This window comes from Cygnus olor, chromosome 1, assembly GCF_009769625.2.
Source record: "Cygnus olor isolate bCygOlo1 chromosome 1, bCygOlo1.pri.v2, whole genome shotgun sequence".
NCBI lineage: Eukaryota > Metazoa > Chordata > Aves > Anseriformes > Anatidae > Cygnus > Cygnus olor.
In genome coordinates, this window is record NC_049169.1 from 139,906 (window position 1) to 161,534 (window position 21,629).

A 21,629-nucleotide genomic window follows, 5' to 3' on the forward strand; every position below is an offset into this window, starting at 1 on the left:
ACAGTGTTGATATGTCAGTCATGGTATTTCCAGCAGCCGCGGGGAATTGTTAGTTCTGCTGCAGGAGTGACAGAGGGCTGGAGACCTGCCCATGATGTACTCCCCATGCTGACAAATTTAGACTGGATTAGGTGTGAAGGCACAGGACTACAGTGCAGACACAGAAGCTTCACAGAAGCTGAACCTAATCTTTCACCATAGTATGGAGCAATGAAGCAGTCAGTGACACAGCCACATGACAAGAAATGCCTCATTTAAATCTTTTGTCCTCAGACATCCTGTACACAATGAAATGGAAACATGGTAGGAAAATCTTCCTTCCTCCCTCACACTGCACAGGATTGAGCCTTGAAAGTCTCTACCTTGCACCAGCTCCTTTCCTTACTCTCTCACTTGCACCGAAAGAGATTTCTCAGGGTCACTAATGACCTCCAGCTGTTTCCCAGTAAAGCTACACCATTGTCCACTGCTGACCGGCCCCAAAAGGCTGGATAGATGAGCAGAGAGGGAGCACTGTTGCTGTTAGTGCTGGGGAGGCAGCTGGTTTCTCTCACTCCCCGTAGGTGGAGGAAGGCACTATTGATTGGTGTGATAGTGATGCACTGGTTTGAGACCCAACTTACCACTAGTGCAATGCCTAAAGAAGGTGCTTTACATCACCTGAGTGCACTTCTGCATAGATCCAGCATTTTGGGGTGCAGTGTGTCACCCTACCTCCTACATGAAGCCAAATATGCTGTGTGCCCACCCAAGGAAGCTAGCTGCTCCTGGAGGAGGATGTGGCTTTCTTCTCCAAGCTATCAAGGCCCATTTGCACGGAGCTGAGCAGACCAGATAGCCTGGAGCAAGTAGCCATGGGAGGTAGAATCCTGAAACTTGGGTATGGTCCAGAACCAGTTTGAGGTGATGGCTGAACTAAGGAAGCCGGCAATAATGCAGGACTAATTTCTTCTGAAAAAGACTGGATTGTTTTGCTTGAGGCATCACTAGCAGCCACAGCCTGCTTGCATGCCTGGAACACCTAGGAGCCCTGGGTGCCATACCGTGTGCTGACAGGGACCCCTGAGATGGTCCCGCCATGAGTAAGACCCCTAAGAGCAAAGACCCCTAAGAGCATCCCACCATAAACAGGACTGCTGTCCCCACCATGGGCAGTGGGCCTGCCCTTCCTGCACTCCCTTACCTCCAGGTCCAACAGCAAACTCTGGCAGACATCCAGTGCTTGCTACAAGGGGAAAACTAGCAATGTTCATGAGTGCTGCCCACAGCATCTTACCTGCATGAGGAAGGGCCTCTGTGTCTGCTAGGCTTGTGAGCAGAGGAGCTGCTTTTAACCTCATGAGGACCCTGGGGGAGAGGCTTGCAGAGGTAGTTCTTGTTCATTAGCAAGGAGCAGAGACACATTACCCCAGTCAGCCTACACAAGTGGGATCTGAGCCATTGGGATGAAGCCCTCCTGACACAGGACTCACTTTGACCCCACACGCTGCTCCAGGCTGTGCGAAGGGTAGCTCAGCCAGGCCCTGTCTGAGAGAGCATTTTCAGGGAAGCTGGGCTGACAGGGTAGAAGCACCATGACAAAAGGACTTTTTGACACAGTCATTTGCTTAGACTTTAAAAAATTTTGCCTTTCTCCTATGGCAATGATGAATATTTCCTTGTTCCACACAGAAATTCAGTGGCATGGTATTCCTGTGTAACCTGGCTACTCTCTCAGGTTTCTAGATGAAGACACATGCTGGCAGCACTTGGAGAAACCCCCTCCCACACTGATATTTGAAATAAGGCTTTGCTGAGACCATCAACAATTGGCAGAAATATTAAAAATATACTGAAATCTTGTCAGATGCCAGGAACTTGGTATCAATTTCTGGCAATCCATGTCCTTTTTTTTGTAGTTATTTCTTCAGGGCAGCCTTTATGAGGAGAGACTTCAATGTTGTATCCTCCTCTGCTCTACCAAGGCATATCAAATCTATCCTTGGGTTGTGTAACCATAAGGTTTGGGCTCAGATCCTGTGAGTACTAAGCAGTTCTGGAAATCAGACTCAACTGGGTGCAGAGTCCTTAACTTGTCCCATTGTAATTGCTGAGCTTTTCAAAAAACAAATACACTGTTGTAAAAAAACGTGAACTTCTCCATGTCTCCCTGTTTGCTTTGACAGATGTATCTTTACCAGCTTAAGAATTCTTTCTCAAGCAAAAACCACCATCGCTTATACCACAGCTTACTACAGCTGTAGTGCCTCCTCACTGTTAATGGACTGCACCTGGACACAAATGTTTCCTTTGGACACAGAGCCAAGGAAAACAATGCAATTCATGATGTTGTTCCAGGTGGCAGTAATCTGTCTGCACAGTCCAACCACTGCCTAAAACACAACCAGCTCCATGGTCAGACAAGGCTGCTCTGGGCTGTATCCAATCAGGTCTGGAAACTGACTGAAGACAGAGATGCCACAGCCTCTCTGAGACCCTGATCTTCTACCTCACAAGCTTCAGAGTCACTGTTGTTCCTTACATCCATTCAGAAGGAAGTATCTTGAACTTGAAACATCTTTGCCTGACTTTTGCCTACTGTCTCTCTTCCTCTCTCCAAGCCCATTGTGAAGAGCCTGGAATTATTTTCTTGATATCCTTCCCATATGTACAGTAAGGCTGCTAGCTGGTACCCACCAAAGCCTTTTCTTCTGCAGGCTGAACAAGCCTAGCTCCCTCAGCCTCTGCTCACAAGGCAAGTGCTCCAGTCCTGGTCATCTTGGTGGCTCTCTACTGAAACTCTCCTCCAGTTTGTTGACGTATTGTTCTGGGGAGCCCAGCATTGGATCCAGTATCTGGATATGGTCTCAGGACTACCAAATAGAGGGGCATAACCACTTGCCTCATTCTACTTTCTTTGCTTCAGTTCACACAGCCCAGAATGCTCTTGGCCACCTTTGCTGCCAGGGCAAACTGCTGCATCATATCCAGCACACTGTCCAACAAAGGCTCCTAGGGCCTTTTCCACAGAGCTGCTACGTGGCCAGGCATCCCCAGCCTGTCTTGTTGCCAGGTGCTCTGTCTTTCCAGGCATAGAACTTAGCAGTTTTTCTTGTCGAATTTCATGAGGCTCTTGTTGGCCCGTTTCTCCAGCCTGCCCAGGTCCCTCTGGAAGGAAACCCTTGAACATACACATCCTCAATTTGGTGTCACCTGCAAATTTGACAAGAGTGCCATCTCTTCCATGTAACTAATGAAGATGCTAAACAATACAGGTGAGGTGGACAGGTACCTGCAATGCTCTACTTGTCACTGGTATCCAGGCAGAGAATGACTTGTTAATCACCATTCTCTGAACATAATGATCCAGATAGTTTTATACCACTGCTTTCACTGATATCGCTATTGCTTTGACATATGCAAGCTGAATGCATTTTTCTTCCTGTTTTTTCTTCCTGTTTTTTTTTTTCTTTTTTTCTTTTTTTTTTTAAACACACTTCTATTGGCTGGGCAACTCCATTTGCCCAGCCTTTCTGTGGCCACGTCTGATTGAGGAGCTCAGTGCTTTGTTGATGGCAATGTTTCTTCCTGTTGTCTGCAGCAGGCTTGTGCTCTCTTTTTGTTTGTTTGTTTGTTTTTTCCTCAGTGATTTGGACTATCACTGATGTAGTTTTGATGGTGCTAAAACTGCTTTGCCAGATGTCATCCAAACAGTAGTTCCAACAGTTTTAATACAAACTGGCTCAGGCTTGTGTTCTCTTTTTCCCCTGAATATCCCTGTTTAGAAAGCTCCATGGGCAATATTCTTCATGATTTTCTTATAAATACCACAGTTGTAGCATTCATACTTATTTTGACAGAGATTATAGGAAAATGCCCTCTTATAGCATCAATACAATTGAGAACACTGAACTTCCAGCTCCCTTGTACAAGTCAGTCATTGCCATACGTTGCCCAGTGGTTTCTGTGGAGACTCTGGGGCTGGAGCACAGGATGTATGCAGAGATGCTGACAGTTTGATTTGTTCAGCCTGAAGAGCAGAAGGTGAAGGGGAGACCTCATTGCAGTCTGCAGCTGCCTAATGGGAGCAGAAAGAGATGATGGAGACAGATTCTTCTCACAGGTGCATTGTGATGAAAAGGGGCAACAGGCCCAAGTTGTAATGAGAGACATCCCCCTCTGGGAAGAAAAATCCTTCAAGCACTATATCTAAGCCCTGAGAAGCTATGGACTCTTTGTACTTGGAGATACTCAGCCCTCACCTGCCCACAGGCCTGAGCTACCTGTGCTAATGGGTCCTGCTCTGAGCAGGGTTGGACCTCTTTCCCACTAGCGTAAGTCTGACCTCTGAAATTAAATTCTTATCAGGTTTTGTAAGAACAGTATTTCAGATTTCTCTCATTGCTTTTTTTCCCAGTAAAGAGTTGAGTTTCCTTCAAGAAGTATTTATGTGTGTATATATATATATATATATTTTTTTTTTTCAGATAAATCGCCTGGAATACTCTGCTAACTAGACCAGTCCATAAGCAAGAATAAGGAAAATCTGGCATTTCCAGTTCAGTCTGCCCAAGATAGGACAAAAGCCTCACACTGTATCTTCTGAAAGTGGTAATGGAATACAGTGTGACATTTGTTTCTAAGACTTGCATTTATTAATTAAGTTTCTGAAGAAAACTGCAGTGCCTCAAGCTACTCTGTAGCAGGGAACAGGCATGACTGGTTTGATACTGTGTAGTGAGGTGGGGGTGTTGGTCTCTTCACCCAAGCAGCAAGCAACAGGACAAGAGGAAATGGCCTCAAGTTGGATCAGAGGATATTCAGAAAATATTCTTTACTGAAAGGGATGTGAAGCTTTGGAACAGGCTGCCCAGGGAAGTGGTTGAGCCACCATCCCTGCGGCTATTTAAAAGATGTGTAGATGTAGTGCTTAGGGACATGGTTTAGCGGTAGACTTAGAACTGCTAGGTTAATGGATGGGCTTGATGTTCTTAGAGCTCTTTTTCACGCTGAATGGTTCTATGATTTTCATTCCATTTAATTGACCTCTAGTATTTACTTTGTAGGAAAAATAAAAACATCAGTAATGGTTGCACCTACTTAATCCATCTATAAAGAGGGCCAAAGCTGACTTGATTTACTTGTGTTTGCCAGGGGCTGAGAGTATGCATAAATGGATCAGCAATGTAAAGTGACTTGTTAACCTGTGGCATCATCCCTGCATTGCAGGGTTTGGGGGAGGTGTAACAACTTCACAGGGCCCTGTCACCAGCCCCAGGGTCAGCTTTTCTTCCTGGCCAGCTTGCACTAGGAAAGGGATAGGGAAAGGCTGTCCTGTGACTAATGAGCAGCATTCAAAGAGAGCCATTTGATGAAGCCTTCTTGCTCCAACTACAAGAAGCATCATGCTCATGGGCTCTCATCCTGCTGGGGGATTTCAATCACCCAGATATCTGCTGGGAAAGCTTCATGTCAGGTAGTAAGCAATCCAGGAGACTCCTAGAGTGCATTGAGGTCCAAGTATTAGACAAACCAACCAGAGGAGAAGCGTTTCTGGATTTGGTGCTCACCAGTGTGGATGACCTCATTAAAGAGGTTAAGACTGGAGGCAGTTTGGGTTGCAGTGACCATGCCCTGGTTGAGTTTGTGATCTTGAGGGATGTGGGCCTGGCAAAGGGCAAAGTCAGGACCCTCAACTTTAGAAGAGCAAACTTCCAGTTATTCAAAGAATTAGTGGATGAGATCCCGTGGGACACTGTCCTTAGGGAAAGAGGACCTGATCAGAGCTGGCAACTCTTTAAGGATATTTTTCTTAGAGCGCAAGAGCTCTCCATCCGCATGTGCAATAAATCAACCAGGGAAGGCAGGAAACTGTTATGGCTGAGCAATGACCTTCTGGTCAAACTTAGGCAAAAAAAGGAACTGCACAGGCAGTGGAAACAGGGCCATGTGCCCTGGGAAGAGTACAGAAACGATGTCCAGATGTGCAGGGATGGGATCAGGAAAGCCAAGGCACTGATAGAGCTAAACTTGGCAAGGGATGCAAAAAAATAACAAGAAAGAATTCTACAAGTACACTGGCCAGAAAAGAAAGACTAAGGAGAGTGTACCACCTCTGAAAAATGTAGATGGAGGACTGGTAACAACAGACATGGAGAAGGCTGAGGTACTTCACAACTTCTTTGCCTCGGTTTTCACTGGCAGTCAGGCTTCCCACATCTCTCAAGGCTCTGAACCTCTAGGCGTGGGCTGGGGTAGCAGAGTCCCTCCAACTGTAAGCGAAGAGCAGGTTCGGGACCTCTTGATGCAACTGAACAGCTACAAGTCTATGGGGTCTGATGACATCCATCTCAGAGTTCTGAGGGAATTGGTTGATGTAGCTGCCAAGCCACTCTCCATTATGTTTGAAAAGTCATGGCAGTCAGGTGAAGTCCCCAGTGACTGGAAAAGGGAAACATCACTCCCATTTTTGAAAAAGGTAGAAAGGAAAATCTGGAGAACTACAGACCAGTGAGCCTCACCTTTGTGCCTGGCAAGATCATGGAACAGATCCGCCTGGAAGCAATGTTAAGGCACATGCAAGACAAGGAGGTGATCTGAGACAGCCAGCATGGCTTCACAAAGGGCAAATCATGCCTGACCAATCTGGTGGCCTTCTGTGATGGAGTGACAGCATCAGTTGACAAAGGAAGACCAACTGATGTCGTCTACCTGGACTTCTGTAAGGCTTTTCACACGGTCCCACGTGACACTCTGATTTCTAAGTTGGAGAGATATGAATTTGAAGGGTGGACTATTCAGTGGATAAGGAATTGGCTTAGAGGTTGCACCTAGAGAGTAGTGGTCAATGGCTCTATGTCCAGGTGGAGGCTGGTGACAAGCGGTGTCCCTCAGGGGTCTGTCTTGGGACCAGTGCTTTTCAATATCTTCATCAATGACATAGATGATGGGATTGAGTGCACCTTCAGCAAGTTTGCAGATGACACAAAGCTGAGTGGTGCAGTTAATACAACAGAAGGAAGGGATGCCATCCAAAGGGACTTGGATAAGCTGGAGAAGTGGGCCCACGTGAACCGAATGAGGTTCAACAAGTCCAAGTGCAGGGTGCTGCACCTGAGATGGAGCAATCCCAGGCATGAATATAGACTGGGAGAAGAACCTATTGAGAGCAACCCTGCAGAGAGGGATTTGGGGGGTTCTGGTAGATGAGAAGCTCAACATGAGCCAGCAGTGTGCGCTTGCAGCCCAGAAGGCCAACCGTATCCGGGGCTGCATCAAGAGAGGCGTGGGCAGCAGGTCAAGGGAGGTGATTGTCCCCCTCTGCTCTGCCCTTGTGAGACCCCATCTGGAGTACTGTGTCCAGGTTTGGGTCCCCCAGAACAAGGAAGATGTCAACCTGTTATAATGCATCCAGAGGAGTGCCACAAAGATGATCAGAGGGCTGGAGTACCTCTCCTATGAGGAAAGGCTGAAAGAGCTGGGGATGTTCAGTCTGGAGAAGAGGAGGCTCTGGAGAGACCTCATTGCAGCCTTTCAATATTTAAAGGGTTCTTATAAAAAGGATGGAGGGGGACTCTTTACTCGTGTAGATAATGATAGGACAAGGGGGAATGGTTTTAAACTGAAAGAGGGGAGATTTAAATTGGATGTTAGGAAGAAGTTCTTTACTCAGAGGGTGGTGAGGCACTGGAACAGGTTGCCCAGAGAAGCTGTAGATGCCCCATCCCTGGAGGTGTTCAAGACCAGGTTAGATGAGGCCCTGACCAACCTGATCTAGTGGGAGGCATCCCTGGCTATGGCAGAGGGGTTGAAACTAGATGATCTTTAAGGTCCCTTCCAACCCAAGCCATTCTATGATTATTGCCTAATGATTGTTTAGTGGACAGCTATGGCAACTGCAGCCCTATCTCCATCCCTTTCTCATCCTTTGGCCAGCCTTGTCCTCATGCTGCACAGAGCCAGACCTCTAAGTCTTCTCACCTGGGCCTTGCCCAGACTCGGGCACCAAGCCTGCCCCAGGGGCCAATTATTGCACTTCAAACAAGATGAAATAGAATGCTAAATAGGATAGAATTAAATAGAATGCTGAAGTTTGAGAGAAAAGTTTTCTTGCTTCCAGTTTGCTTGGTATACATTCCCTACTGGCTTCCCTCCACAGAGACTATGACACCAGGGTTTCGGTGCCAAGTACTAAATGCCCAGAGCACTTCACTTTGCCACCTAGCATGTTTTTGTGAAACTTCTAAACAAGGCACATAGGGAGCTATTAGAAGTTTGATGTAGTCACTCATGCAATAACTTTGAATCTGTTTACATCTGCTGTAATCAATTGCATCAGAATGTAGAAGAAGAATGAAAAATGGAGAAAGAATACCTTCCCATCTTTGAAATGTTTGCACTCTAGGCTGAAAAGTACACACAGAGTTATTGAAGTATTAAAAAGAGAAAAAGCTAAATTTAACAGTGCCTTATCAGTCATTATGAAATACCTGAATGTCAGCAAACTTTGTGGAAAACACAAATTATTGCAACAGGAAATATGAAGTTGAAGTTCCATAACCACTTGTAATACTGATTTTACCTTCTTGCTCAAATTCCTGCTCTACACAGAGGCAGTATGTCTATGTTATGCATAGATATACATACACATTAGGAAGGGCAGTTTGATATTCCTTCCTTTTACTGGGAGTAACCAGGATCCTGACCCATCTGTAGGGTGTGTGCATAGGGAGATAGATGTTTGCATTTAGCAGCAAGACCCACTTCATGAGTGGTATGAGCCAGATCACAGCTGCACACGGGTGCTGCAAAGGCACATTGGTCAGAGCTACAGTGTCTGCTGTAAGCACCTGAAGAGTGGTCTCACCGTGTGAAGCTAGGACAGAGAATTAGAAATGTATGTTTTAAAGTTTTAGAAATGGTTTCCTGCTTGAATAATTTACCAAGAGTGTCTGTGGCAATGCAGGAGGCCAGAATGCAGCATGCGTTGAGCAAATGGAGGGAGCACAGCAAGAGCCCTTGAGAAAACTTCTGCATAGAAAGACAGTGCTACTGGTATGATAACCAAATTTAAAGACAAATCACTGATTTCTTGACATGTTTAGAGTAGTAACTTAATGTAGCACAAAGATGACAAACTCACCTGCAGTAGTCATTCTGTGCTCTCTGTTCAACAATGGAGAGCAACAGGTGTTTTGGGGAGCGTTGTAATTTAACCCCACAGGCAGCTAAGTACCATGAAGCTGCTTGCTCACTCTTCCCAGGTGGGATGGGGGAGAGAACTGGGAAGGTAAAAGCTTGAGAATGCAGGGGTTGAGATAAGGACAGGTAAAGCAAAAGCTGTGCATGCAATCAAAGCAGAACAAAGAATTCATTTACTACTTCCTATCAGGAAACAAGTGTTCAGCCACTTCCAGGAAAGCAGGGCTCATCACACATAACTTTCTTGGAAAGACAAATGCCATCACTCCAAATCCCCACCCCCACCCTTCTTCCTCCTTATTTACCCCAGATTTTATTGCTGAGCATGTTGTCATACAGTAGGGAATATCCCTGTGGTCATCCTGGGTCTGCTGTCCTTGCTGCGTCCCCTTCCAACTTCTTGCACACCCCCAGCCTCCTCACTGTCAGGGCAGCACAAGGAGCAGAAAGGTTCTTAGATCTGTGTAAGCGCTGCCTTGTAACAACTAAAACAATGGTGTGTTATCCCACTATTTTCTTCAAAAATCCAAAATACAGTATTGTGTGAGTCTCTAAGAAGAAAATTAACCATGCCAGGAAGCAATTTGCCTGACCTGTCAGGCTGGAACAGCTCAGAATCATGTTCCCTCTGAAGACCAGTGCCAGGCATAAGATAGCCTGAGCATCCTTGGAATCTGTTTCCAATAACCAGCATTTCTGACCTTTGGCATTTTCAAGCCAATTTTGCAGGTATGCACCACTTTCAATGCAAAGCAGGGCACAAGCAGTCCAGGTTTTGAGAGAGCATTGCCATTGACTTCCTGACAGAGGAAGTCACTCTCTACCAGACTTGGTACTCACAAATAAGAAAGAGCTTTCAGGCATATGAAGGCTGGGGGCAGCCTTACATGCAGTAACCACAACATGGAGGAAGTCAGGAAACCGAGAGGAACGGGCAAGGCAAAAAGTGTAAGGACCTGAGGGTACTAATATGCCTTAATACTGCTGACTATTCTCACCTGGGACCTCTACCCCCTCTCTGCCCACAGTCCCAGGAGCCTGTTATCCCTGGACCTTAACCTTTGCTATTATGGGCAAAACAATGTCAGCTTGAGGAATTTCACTTAACTCACTGCCAATTAATGTAAACTTTTAATTACTCATTCAGGTACTGAGGAAAAAACAAGATGCCAAAAAAATAATAAAATAAAATAAAAACCTTTCCTCCCCTTTCCAAGGCTCAGTTTCAGTCTAACTCCTCTTCTCCCTGGTACCAACTCCCTTTGTTTTTTTTCCATGTTATGCTCAGTTCTTCCCAATTCTTTTGGTGAGATGAAACTGCAGGAGGCTGAGGTCAACACAGACACAGACACAGACACAGATTTCTAGGTTGGAAGAGACCTCAAGATCATCGAGTCCAACCTCCGACCTAACACTAAGTACTCCACTAAACCATATCGCTAAGCTCTACATCTAAACGTCTTTAAAAGACCTCCAGGGATGGTGACTCCACCACCTCCCTGGGCAGCCCGTTCCAATGCTTAATAACCCTTTCGGTAAAGAAGTACTTCCTAACATCCAACCTAAAACTCCCCTGTCGCAACTTTCGCCCATTCCCCCTCGTCCTGTCACCAGGCACGTGGGAGAACAGACCAACCCCCACCTCTCTACAGCCTCCTTTAAGGTACCTATAGAGAGCGATAAGGTCGCCCCTGAGCCTCCTCTTCTCCAGGCTGAACAAGCCCAGCTCCCTCAGCCGCTCCTCGTAAGACTTGTTCTCCAGACCCCTCACCAGCTTCATTGCCCTTCTCTGGACTCGCTCGAGCACGTCCATGTCCTTCCTGTAGCGAGGGGCCCAAAACTGAACACAGTACTCAAGGTGTGGCCTCACCAGAGCCGAGTACAGGGGCACAGTCACTTCCCTAGACCTGCTGGCCACACTGCTTCTTATACAGGCCAGGATGCTGTTGGCCTTCTTGGCCACCTGAGCACACTGCTGGCTCATATTCAGCCGACTGTCAACCAATACTCCCAGGTCCTTCTCGGCCAGGCAGCTTTCCAGCCACTCATCTCCCAGCCTGTAGCTCTGCTTGGGGTTGTTGCGCCCCAGGTGCAGGACCCGGCACTTGGCCTTGTTGAACTTTATACAGTTGACCTCAGCCCATCGCTCCAGCCTATCCAGATCCTCCTGCAGAGCCTTCCTGCCCTCGAGCAGATCGACACACGCACTTAGCTTGGTGTCATCTGCAAACTTACTGAGGGTGCACTGGACGCCCTCATCCAGACCATCGATAAAGATATTAAAGAGGACCGGCCCCAGTACCGAGCCCTGGGGGACACCACTAGTGACCAGCCTCCAACCAGATTTGACTCCATTCACCACAACTCTCTGGGCCCGGCTATCCAGCCAGTTTCTAACCCAGCGAAGCGTACGCCAGTCCAAGCCCCGAGTAGCCAGTTTCTTGAGGAGAATGTTGTGGGGAACGGTGTCAAAAGCCTTACTGAGGTCAAGGTAAACCACATCCACAGCCTTTAACACACATTGTGCTATCTTTTGCCACTCCTTGCTTCTTACTTATTTCTTCCAATACTTTTCCTTTCTTATTTTCTCTGCTCAGCTGTGTTTCACCCATGATCTTCAGTTCCCTCAGGACTGAATCTGCTCCAGTATGGGTCTTCCACAGGCTTCAGTCCCTTGGGGGCATTCCTGATCTGGCGCAGTTCCTCCCTGGGCTTCATTTCCTTAAGGGAGAAATGGGCCAATGGGAATCTCATGAAGTTCAGTAAAGGGAAATATTATATCCTCCAGCTGGGCAGGAATAATTCCATGTGCCAATGCTCAGTACCTGGGTGTCCTGGTGACCAACAAGCTTACCATGACACTGGTCAGCAGCATTGCCAACAATGCACCCTTGTGGCAAAAAACGCCAACTGCATCGTCAGATGCATTAGCATCCATTGCCAGCAAGTCAATGGAGATCTTTCACGCCCTGTTTGGCACCTGTAAGGCTACTCTAGAGTACTCTCACTAGTTCTAGGCTCCCCAAGACAAGACAGCCATAGGAAAACTGCAGTCCAGCAAAGGGCCATGAATATGATTAAGGGACTTAAGCATCTGACATGTGAGGAGAGGCCAAGAGACTGTTCAATCTTAAGGAGAAGCTCAGAAGGGTTTACCAGTGCACATAAATACCTGATGGGAGGCAGTAAAGAAAAACAGTGGTATCCAGTAAATAGATGAGAGACAACAGATACAAACTGAAAGACTAAAAAATTCACTTAAACATAATAAAGTTTTTTTTCTTTTTTTTTTTTTTTTTTCAGTAAGGGTAACAAAACAACCACCAAAGCAACCTGCTGTAGGAGACCCTGCTTTGAGCAGGGTTGTTAGTCTAGCCAGTCTTTGGTGGTGTCTCTCAAACTCCATCTTTCTGTGATTCTGTGACCTGGGCAAAGGTGGCACATGCGTGGCACATGTGGTGGAGCCTGAGTATCACTGGTGAGGACTCTAGAGTGGGGCTGCAGTAGAGCTCAGCTGCAGATGATGCAAAGTGGGCATGTGGGTACCTGAGTTACAGGTCAATCTCTCCCTCCTCCCATTCTGACCATACTCCAGACCATGCCCAGCTCAGGTGGTGTCCATTGCTATTTAGTATTTCGTTTTACACATTTGACCTTATTCAGTAGCTAGCATCCAGCTGTTGCCAGAATTGTGGAGAAATAAAATGCTGATAACAATAAAGACAAGATTTGTCTCTAAATCTAACTACACAAACAAGTTGACTCTCTCACAGGCGCATCTTACTTTCACAGAATCATAGAATGGTTTGTGTTGGAAGGGGCTTTAAAGACTACCTAATTCCACCACCACCACCCACCTTCCCAATACCTAATCTATAGCCACCCTCTTTTAGTTTAAAATAATTCCCCCTTGTTCTATCACAACTCTCCCTGATACAGGGTCATTAATGAAGTGATGCCATGTTCTGCCATGACGCCACAGAACTTGCCTTTCCAGGACCAAGGTGGTGTTTTGGGTGGTGGCATGGTTTACTGGTATGTTTCCAGCCACCCAGTAGTTGCTTCTACCATGGTGAGTATGTAACATTTGCCTTGACAAGTTTGTGGGAGTGGTCCAATATAGTCAATTTGCCTGGCCTCACCATATCGAAATCCTAGACACTGTCCCCTGTTCCATGGAGAATATTACTCTCATGGCTCGCCTCATCGCAGCTCACATGACTTGTGTTACGGCCTCAATGGTCAGGTCCACCCCTCAAACATGAGCCCATCTGTGTGTAGCATCCCTCCCCAGATGAACTGATATTTCATGGGCCCATCAAGCTACAAACATCTCAGCTGTATGTCCAGGTCCACATGAGACACTTTAACTCTCAAAGCTCAGTCCACCTCTTCATTATTCCGATGTTCTTTCGTGGCGCAACTCTTGACCATGTGAGCATCTATGTGACATACCTTTATGGCCAGGTTCTCTACCCAGGCAGCAATATCCTGCCACAGACCAGATAGATTTACCTCTGTCGCTACCAGCTGCTCTGTTTCCATTGCTGCAGCCACCCCCACAGGGCATTTGCCACCATCCATGAGTCAGTGTAGAGATAGAATACTATCCACTTTTTTCTTTTAGCAATTTTTAGAGCCAGTTGGATGGCTTTCACTTCTGCATACTGACTCAACTCACTTTCCCCTTCTATGGCCTCTATAGCTCAGAGCGGGGGACTCCACACAGCAGTTTTCCACTTCTGATGGCTCCCTACCACACAACAGGATCCGTCAGTGAATAATACATACTGCTTTCCGTCTTCTGGCAACTCGTTATATGGTGGTGCCTCTTTGGCACAAGTTACCTCTTCGGCTGATACTCCAAAATCTCTGCCTTCCAGCCAGTCCATGTTCTCTTCCAGGATTCCTGGGCGGTTGGGTTTCCCCATTCAAGCCTGCTGCGTAATTAACGCTACCCACTTACCCCATGTAGTGTTGGTTGCATAACATGTAGTGGGGATTCTCCTTTTGAACTTCCAGTGAAACACAGGTAGTTGTGGTGCCAAGAGGAGCTGTGCTTCTGTACCAACTTCTGAAGCAGCTTGAATACCCTCATATGCTGTTAGTATCTCCTTTTCAGTTGGGGTGTAATTGGCTTCTGGTCCTCGATAGCCCCGGCTCCAGAACCCCAGTGGTTGACCTCGAGTTTTCTGGGGTTTTCTGCCAGAGGCTCCAGGTGAGGCCATGTTCCCCAGCTGCAGTGTAAAATACATTTTGCACACTTGGTCTTGTACGTACAGGCCCAAGGGCTACCCCATGAACTATTATTTGTTTGATTTGTTCAAAGGTCTATTGTTTTTTGGGGCTCCACTAAAAATAGTTCCTCTTTTGAGTCACTCGATATAGAGGACTCACAAGCTGCCTATAGCCTGGAACAAGCATTCTCCAGAATCCCACAAGGCCTAGGAAAGCTTAAGTTTCCTTTTTGCTAGTTGACAGAGACATAGCAGTTATTTTGTTGATCACATCCGTTGGAACGTGGCAACATCCAGCCTGCCATTTTACCCCCAAGAACTGGATTTTCTCTAGAGGTCCCTTGACCCTACTCTATTTAATGGTAAAACCAGCTTTCAGGAAAATTTATATTATTTTCTTCCCTTTCTCAAAAACCTCTGCTGCTGTGTTGCCCCACTCAGTGATGTCACTGACGTATTGCAGGTGTTCAGGAGCTTCCCCGTTTCAGTGTAGTCCGGATCAGTCCATGGCAAACGGTAGAGCAGTTTCCACCCCTGGGGCAGTCAATTCCAGGTGTACTGGATGCCCCACCAAGTGAAAGCAAACTGTGGCTTGCACGTTGCTGCCAAAGGGATGGAGAAAAACGCATCAGAGATATCATTTGTGACATACCACTTGGCTGCCTTTGATTCAAGTTCATATTGAAGTTCAAGCATGTCCAGCACTGCAGCAAGGAGATCTTGGCCAAACTCAATCAGAAAAAGAAGGCCTACATAGGGTGGAAGCAAAGACATGAAGCCTGGGAGGGATAGAGACATTGTCTATGCATCCAGGGATCAGGTTAGGAAAGCTAAAGTCCAATTAGAATTAAATTTGGACAAGAACATCAAGAGCAACAGGAAAGGCTTCTATAGGCATATTGGTGATAAAAGGATGACAGTCAGTGTCACATCTGCCTGGCAAGATCATAGAGCAGATCCTCCTGGAAAATAAGCTAAGGCACATGGAAAAAAATGGTAATTGGTGGCAGCCAACATGGCTTCACTGTGGGCAGATCACGCCTGACAAATGTGGTGGCCTTCTACAATGGGGTTACAGCATTGGCAGATAGGAGAAGAGCAACTGACATCATGTACCCCAGAGGGACTGGCTGGCTTGAGAGGTGGGCCCAAGTTAACACCACGAAGTTCAACAAGGCCAAGTGCAAGGTCCTGCATCTGGGTCGAGGCAACCTCAAACATGAATACAGGCTGGGTGATGGGTGGGTTGAAAACAGCCCTGTCAAAACATGCTTAGGGGTGTTGGTTGATGAGAAGCTCAACAGTAGTCAGCAATGTACACTTGCAGACCAGAAAGCCAACTGTACCCTAGGCTGCATCAAAAGCAACATGGCCAGCAGGATGAGGGAGGTGACTCTCCCCATCTACTCTGCTCTTGTGAGACTACGCGTGGAGTACTGCATTCAGTTCTTAGGAGAGCACAAGAAAGACATGGACCTGTTAGAACGAGTCCAGAGAGTGCCATGAGGATGATCAGAGGGCTGGAGCAGCTCTCCTATGAAGACAAGCTGAAGGAGTTGGGGCCTTCCATTGCCTAAAGGGGGCCTACAAAAAAAAAAAGGAGGGACTCTCTGTCAGGGCATGTAGTGACAGGACAAGGAGTAATGGTTTTAAACTTGTTGTGGTTTAGCCCGGCTGGCAGCCAAACACCACACAGCCGTTCGCTCACCCTCCCCCCTCCCTTTCTGGGATGGGGGGAGAGAAACGGGAAAGTGAAGCCTGTGAGTTGAGATAAAGACGGTTTATTAAGACAGGAAAATAATAATAACAATAATAATAATAATAATAATAATAATAATACTATAATAATAATGTGTACGAAATAAGTGATGCACAATGCAATTGCTCACCACCCGCTGACCGATGCCCAGCCTATCCCCGAGCAGCCGGCCCCCCCCCCCGCCCCGGCTAGCCACCCCTATATATTGTTCAGCATGACGTCAGATGGTATGGAATACCCCTTTGGCCAGTTTGGGTCAGCTGTCCTGGGTCTGTCCCCTCCCAGCTCCTGCTGCATCCCTAGCCTGCTCGCTAGCAGGACAGAGCGAGAAGCTGAAAAGTCCTTGGCTTGGTGTAAGCACTGCTCTACAACAATTAAAACATCAGCATGTTATCAGCGCTCTTCTCATCCTAATCCAAAACATAGCACCCTACCAGCTACTAGGAGGAAAATTAACTCTGTCCTACCTGAAACCAGGACAAAACTGAAAGAGGGAAGACTTAGGTTAGACATTGGGAAGAAATTCTTTACTCAGAGGGTGGTGAGGCACTGGAACAGGTTGCCCAGAGAAGTTTTGAATAACCCATCCCTGGAAGCGTTTAAGGCCAGGTTGGATGGGGCTTTAAGCAACCTGGTCCAGTGGAAGGTGTCCCAGGTCATGGCAGGCAGTTGAAATTAGATGATCTTTAAAGACCCTTCCAAACCTAGACATTCTGTGATTCTATGAAACAAAACCTGACTTCCATATTTTCCACAAAACACCTAAAAAAAGAGAAGTCAATTGTACAAGCTGTTGTTGAAGCTCCGTACCTAAATCAAAAATGACCGTAGTTATTTTTTTCCAGAGAAAAGAAATTCTAGGTAACTTTCAGAAATCTATCCCATATCCTTAGTCCAAGGAGAGGTATGGGAGCTAAGCAATTTGTTGGACAAATTATACTTAAAAGACTGCAGTATTTTTATGAAATACCAGAGCATCCCCTCCACAGTGGGGAAACTGGTTAAACTTCTCTCAGTCTCATGTTCAAGTACCACTAGGTGTTGAATACCTAATATTCAGGTATATACCGTTATTCAGGTGTAAATAAACAAGAGGCTGAAGGTGTTTAAGCCTTTTTAAGAAGTGGACAACAACAACAAATATACAATTGTCTACTGTGCATCAGAACGTTGCAGCATGAAACAGTGCAAAGTTAAGCTAAACCAACATTCAGATAATTTGCCTTTACTATTTTAAACCATAATGTTTGGAGCTCAAATAAAGAAACTGAAAATCAATATGGAAGAAGAAATAGCATATGCCAGGCATTATCAAGATTTCTTAAGAGGTGTTTGACTCAAGTGTTAAAAAAATAAAAAATACAGCACAAGTTGAATTGATTATTTGTTAAAGATAGATTAAGGACGGGGAATGGGGGAGCAAGAAGAGAAGACTGAGAAAGGGTATAGGTTGTTTTGAATTAAAATCACTGTAAGTTACAAAATCAAAGGTGACTCATCATCAGAGGACGAAGAGGCACCAGACAGTGTACAAAATAGATGCTAACTGTCACTAGAGAAGGAGTAAAAAAATAAATATTAAAATCTCGAGCTCTTACAAGGAAGGGTGAAAAAGCAGAAAGGATTCCAGTAGAGCCCTCAAAATAAGCATTTGCTGTCATCTCAAATCCAAAGGCTGCCTTAGACATTAAAAAAGTATTTTTGACATTACCTCTTGCATCTAACATCTAATTTCAATATTAGCTCTCCTGATAAATTTCACAGAACATCTTTTGTTTTGCAAAACAAACACCTTGTCTGGGGAAATGGAACTTGACAGTTCTGACTACCTCTGCTTAAGTACAGTCTTGCTAGACCAAAGAAATGTTAATACTAACTTAACAACTGGCAGCTATCTAAGTATTGGTAATTGTTAGCTCTTTCACAATATAATTATATTGTGAAAATGTCATGACACCAAGCCAGTGTATCAGTTTCACCAAATGTAATAACCTTAAATGATTATGAAAAATAAACACTTAAAATGAACAGCAAAGAGATAGGAATTATCATTTAATGACATCCCAAATTAATATCCAATAAAGAAAACACATTGTAAAAAGAAAGGTGAAAAAAAATGATTAATAGTTGCAAGAAAAAACACACACAACTTAAATTTGGGGAACCAATAAAATATCAATTGTCAGTAGCATTCAGGACAGCAAGATTTCAGGCTTGTATAAATTCATACTCAGTCATGAACACATCCACCTTTGGATACTGCTAGTAAATAAAAGCAGCAAAAATGCAGAAATAGTCAGCAGATCCTTTTGATCTATACCTGAAAAAAAATAACAGCTGCATTTAATCTCATATAATAGTAAGGAAAGAAAAAAAATGTTCGTATTTTTAATCAAAGAAGCTCTGTGGCAACACTTTGAACAACTTAACTTTTTTTGAACAAGTGCCAAAGATTTCACATAGCTTAAACTTAGTCTTAAACTAGTCAAAGAGAAACTTGCTTTTGATCCGTGAGAAAATAACACACTGGTTAATTTGGAGCTCAGTCAACAGAGCTGTAGCGACTATTATCATTGACACTCGTCACGTTAAACTTCAGAAAAAGGCCTCAAGTAAGCAAGCTTGTTGTCCTAAGTACATTACAAACGTATCTTCACTGATACAATGCATCTGAAATTACGTGAAAGAAATTTCACTTGGTATGACATGGCACCTTGATTTAAAAAAATCTGCATTGGAAGAAGCTATTAAGGGACTGTATAAATGCATTAAACATTCTCAAAATGCATTAGTACAAGAAGACAAATGTACTATGCAAGGTTCTGCCATGCTCATCAAAACCATACTCGTGCACCACCATATAGTAATATTATCAATTACCGGGATGATTGAAAGATTTTGTTCATATAATTTAATTTAATTTAAATATAATGAAACTCGGTGCTTCAGTGCATAGCAAACCCATAATCTTAGAGTATGCAATTAAGTCTTTGAGTTGCCATTAGATATTTTGTTACAAGGCTTAATGTAAAGAGCTCCAGGAAGAACTTCTACAGCTTCTGTGTACCCACATTCAACTACCTTTTTTTAACCTTTATTATAGATTCACAATATTCGTATCCTTAAAAGCCACTAACAAATTTCACCAGAAATACTAACCTCGTAAACCAGAAACTCTAAAAGCACAAAATGTAAGATGCTTCACAGACACCAGACTGTTCCACATCTTTCTGCAACTTCTACAGGATGTGCTGCAGGTTTGTTAGTCCAGACTAAACTCAACTGACAACATATGCTGCTTTAGTTTAGAGAACAGCTTCTAACTGTGCCCTCTACAAGATTCTTAAGATATGAATCGCAAGACCAAGGACAATCTTTTCTTAGCTTGGATCCAGGAAAGCGATGACATAAGAGTTAATATTACACTGCTCACCATTGCATTTTTCCCCTCTTCCTCCTTAAGGAACTGAGAGAACAGAGTAAATAATAAGAATCTGAAGCCTAATATAAGGCAGAGCTAATCATACCCTAGCTGCCTATAACTGGAAATAACAATCCCATTTCCAGCTAATCCTCTGAGGAACTCACCTGTACTGCTCATACACAAAGTACATGACGGATTGGTGAAGTGCATGGGTATATACCTGTATCAACTTGGAGTACTGCTACTGGACAAGCTTCTTCTGAAGCGCCCCAGAACCTGCACGCTGCACGAACAACGATCCCAAGCAGCTCTCTGTAATGTGCACTAGGTCTTTCCTTCCCTTTCACTCCTTGTGACATGTCATGGTTCTATATCTTGTTACGGGGCTGACCCAAACATAGTGGCTAGAAGCTACTTCCTGATCAGTAAACCATACCCCCAGGTAACTCAGGTCAACTCTGTTTCTTCATCCTTGAATACACAGTGAACACGCTCCTCTGCATTGTAATACACCCGACCACAGCGCAGATGTGGCTCCTCCTGCTGGTACCAGAGCTCTTCATTGAACTCTGGGAAGAAGAAGGCAATTTCTCTGCTGGCTGATGCTGGTGAATCTGTTAGAATAGAGGAAAAAGATGAGAGATGATAGTCTTGCACCTCAAAGATGCACTACATTTCAAAGGAAAGGGCAGAAGCTGAGGATGTAAAGAAAAGTGCCAGGCTTGGTTGTAACAGCATAGGTGCAGGTGGAATCTACAGAAGAGATAAAATCATGAACTTTGACACCACGAACAGAAAGTAAGCAAAGGCAGCCAAAACACCATCATTCACTCCTCACTGATCTCTAGTCCCTGCCCAACACTCAGCCAAGAAAGCCTACCTGAGCCATGAGTGGTATTCCTGGTGTCAGTGAGGCCATAAGCTCCTCGGATGGAGTCTGGGACACTGTTTCGGGCTCGGAATACTTTGGTGGGTCCCATCAGGGTTCTCCAGAGGGTGATAGCATTCTCATGAGCCAAGATATAAGCCCACATAGGGCCACTAAGAAAAGGACAAGGAAAGAGGAGAAATAGATAAGGTTACAACAGGGTATAACTTCCTCATTCTTATAAATATGACAAGCTCCAAGAAGCAAATTAGTGCAACTACAATGCAGTGCTCCCTGAGAAGAGATACAGATCTACTACGACACTAGAAAATAAGACCATGGTTTGGAAATATAGCATGCGTGTGACCTCTTCCTAGGTGATGGCAACCAAAAACAGTGGGGATGCCATTCCTGCAGGGTTGATCCCTGCTATCTGCCCACCCCTCAGCCCATAGCTTTCACCCTCAGCACATCACAAGCACCGTCTCCTGCCGAGATGCATCCCACGCTGAGGTGGACCCCTCCGGATGCAGGGATGCTCGGGCAAGACAAGGGTCCGCCTGCTATGCGAAGCAAGTTCCCTCCTCGCGCCCCGCGCTGCCCGCCCGCAGACGCGGCCGGCACCTGGCCATGAACTCCACCAGCCGCTGGTAGAAGAACCGCCCTGCGGGAGAAAGGCGCCTGGAGTCACGCGGCCCGGCCCAGCGGCCAGGCCCGCCCGCCCCGGAGCCGCAGGCCACCTGCGGGCCGCCTACCCGCGTGCTCCCGGTAGAAGCGGCGGCTCTCCTCCCGCCCGCAGCGCAGCTCCTTGGCGCGCACGACGAGGAACCGGTTGCTGAGGATGATCTCGTGCACGGCCTGTAAGGCAGGCAGAGGCGCGGCGGCTAGGCGGGCGGCGCGGACCGCCGGCCCGGCGCGGGCGGCCCGGCCCCCCCGGCCCTCACCTCCAGCACCAGCGGGTGGGCCACGGCGTCCGGCTTCAGCAGCGCCAGCGTCAGCTGCAGCGGCCTCCCGCAGCGTCTCGCGGCCGCCATCGCGCCCCCCGCCACCGCTGCCGGGCGCGCGACCACGTGACGGCTGACGCGTGGCCGGGGCGGCGCTCGGCGGCGGGCGGCGCTCGGGGCGGGGCGGCGCTCGGCGGCGGGGCGGCGCTCGGCGGCG

At 46.2% G+C, this 21,629-nt stretch overlaps 1 protein-coding gene across 1 annotated transcript; it reads right to left on the bottom strand.

The window, feature by feature from the left end:
* Positions 1-18,215: 18,215 nt before the first annotated feature.
* NME6 (NME/NM23 nucleoside diphosphate kinase 6) lies at positions 18,216-21,571 on the bottom strand. The gene is made up of 6 exons (XM_040544568.1): positions 21,413-21,571; positions 21,224-21,326; positions 21,093-21,132; positions 20,481-20,641; positions 20,037-20,214; positions 18,216-18,496 (listed from the first exon to the last, which is right to left on the bottom strand). Exons 1-5 carry the CDS (start codon positions 21,500-21,502, stop codon positions 20,048-20,050), a joined length of 561 nt encoding a protein of 186 aa, XP_040400502.1. The 5' UTR covers positions 21,503-21,571; the 3' UTR covers positions 18,216-18,496; positions 20,037-20,047.
* Between the last annotated feature and the right edge of the window lie 58 nt (positions 21,572-21,629).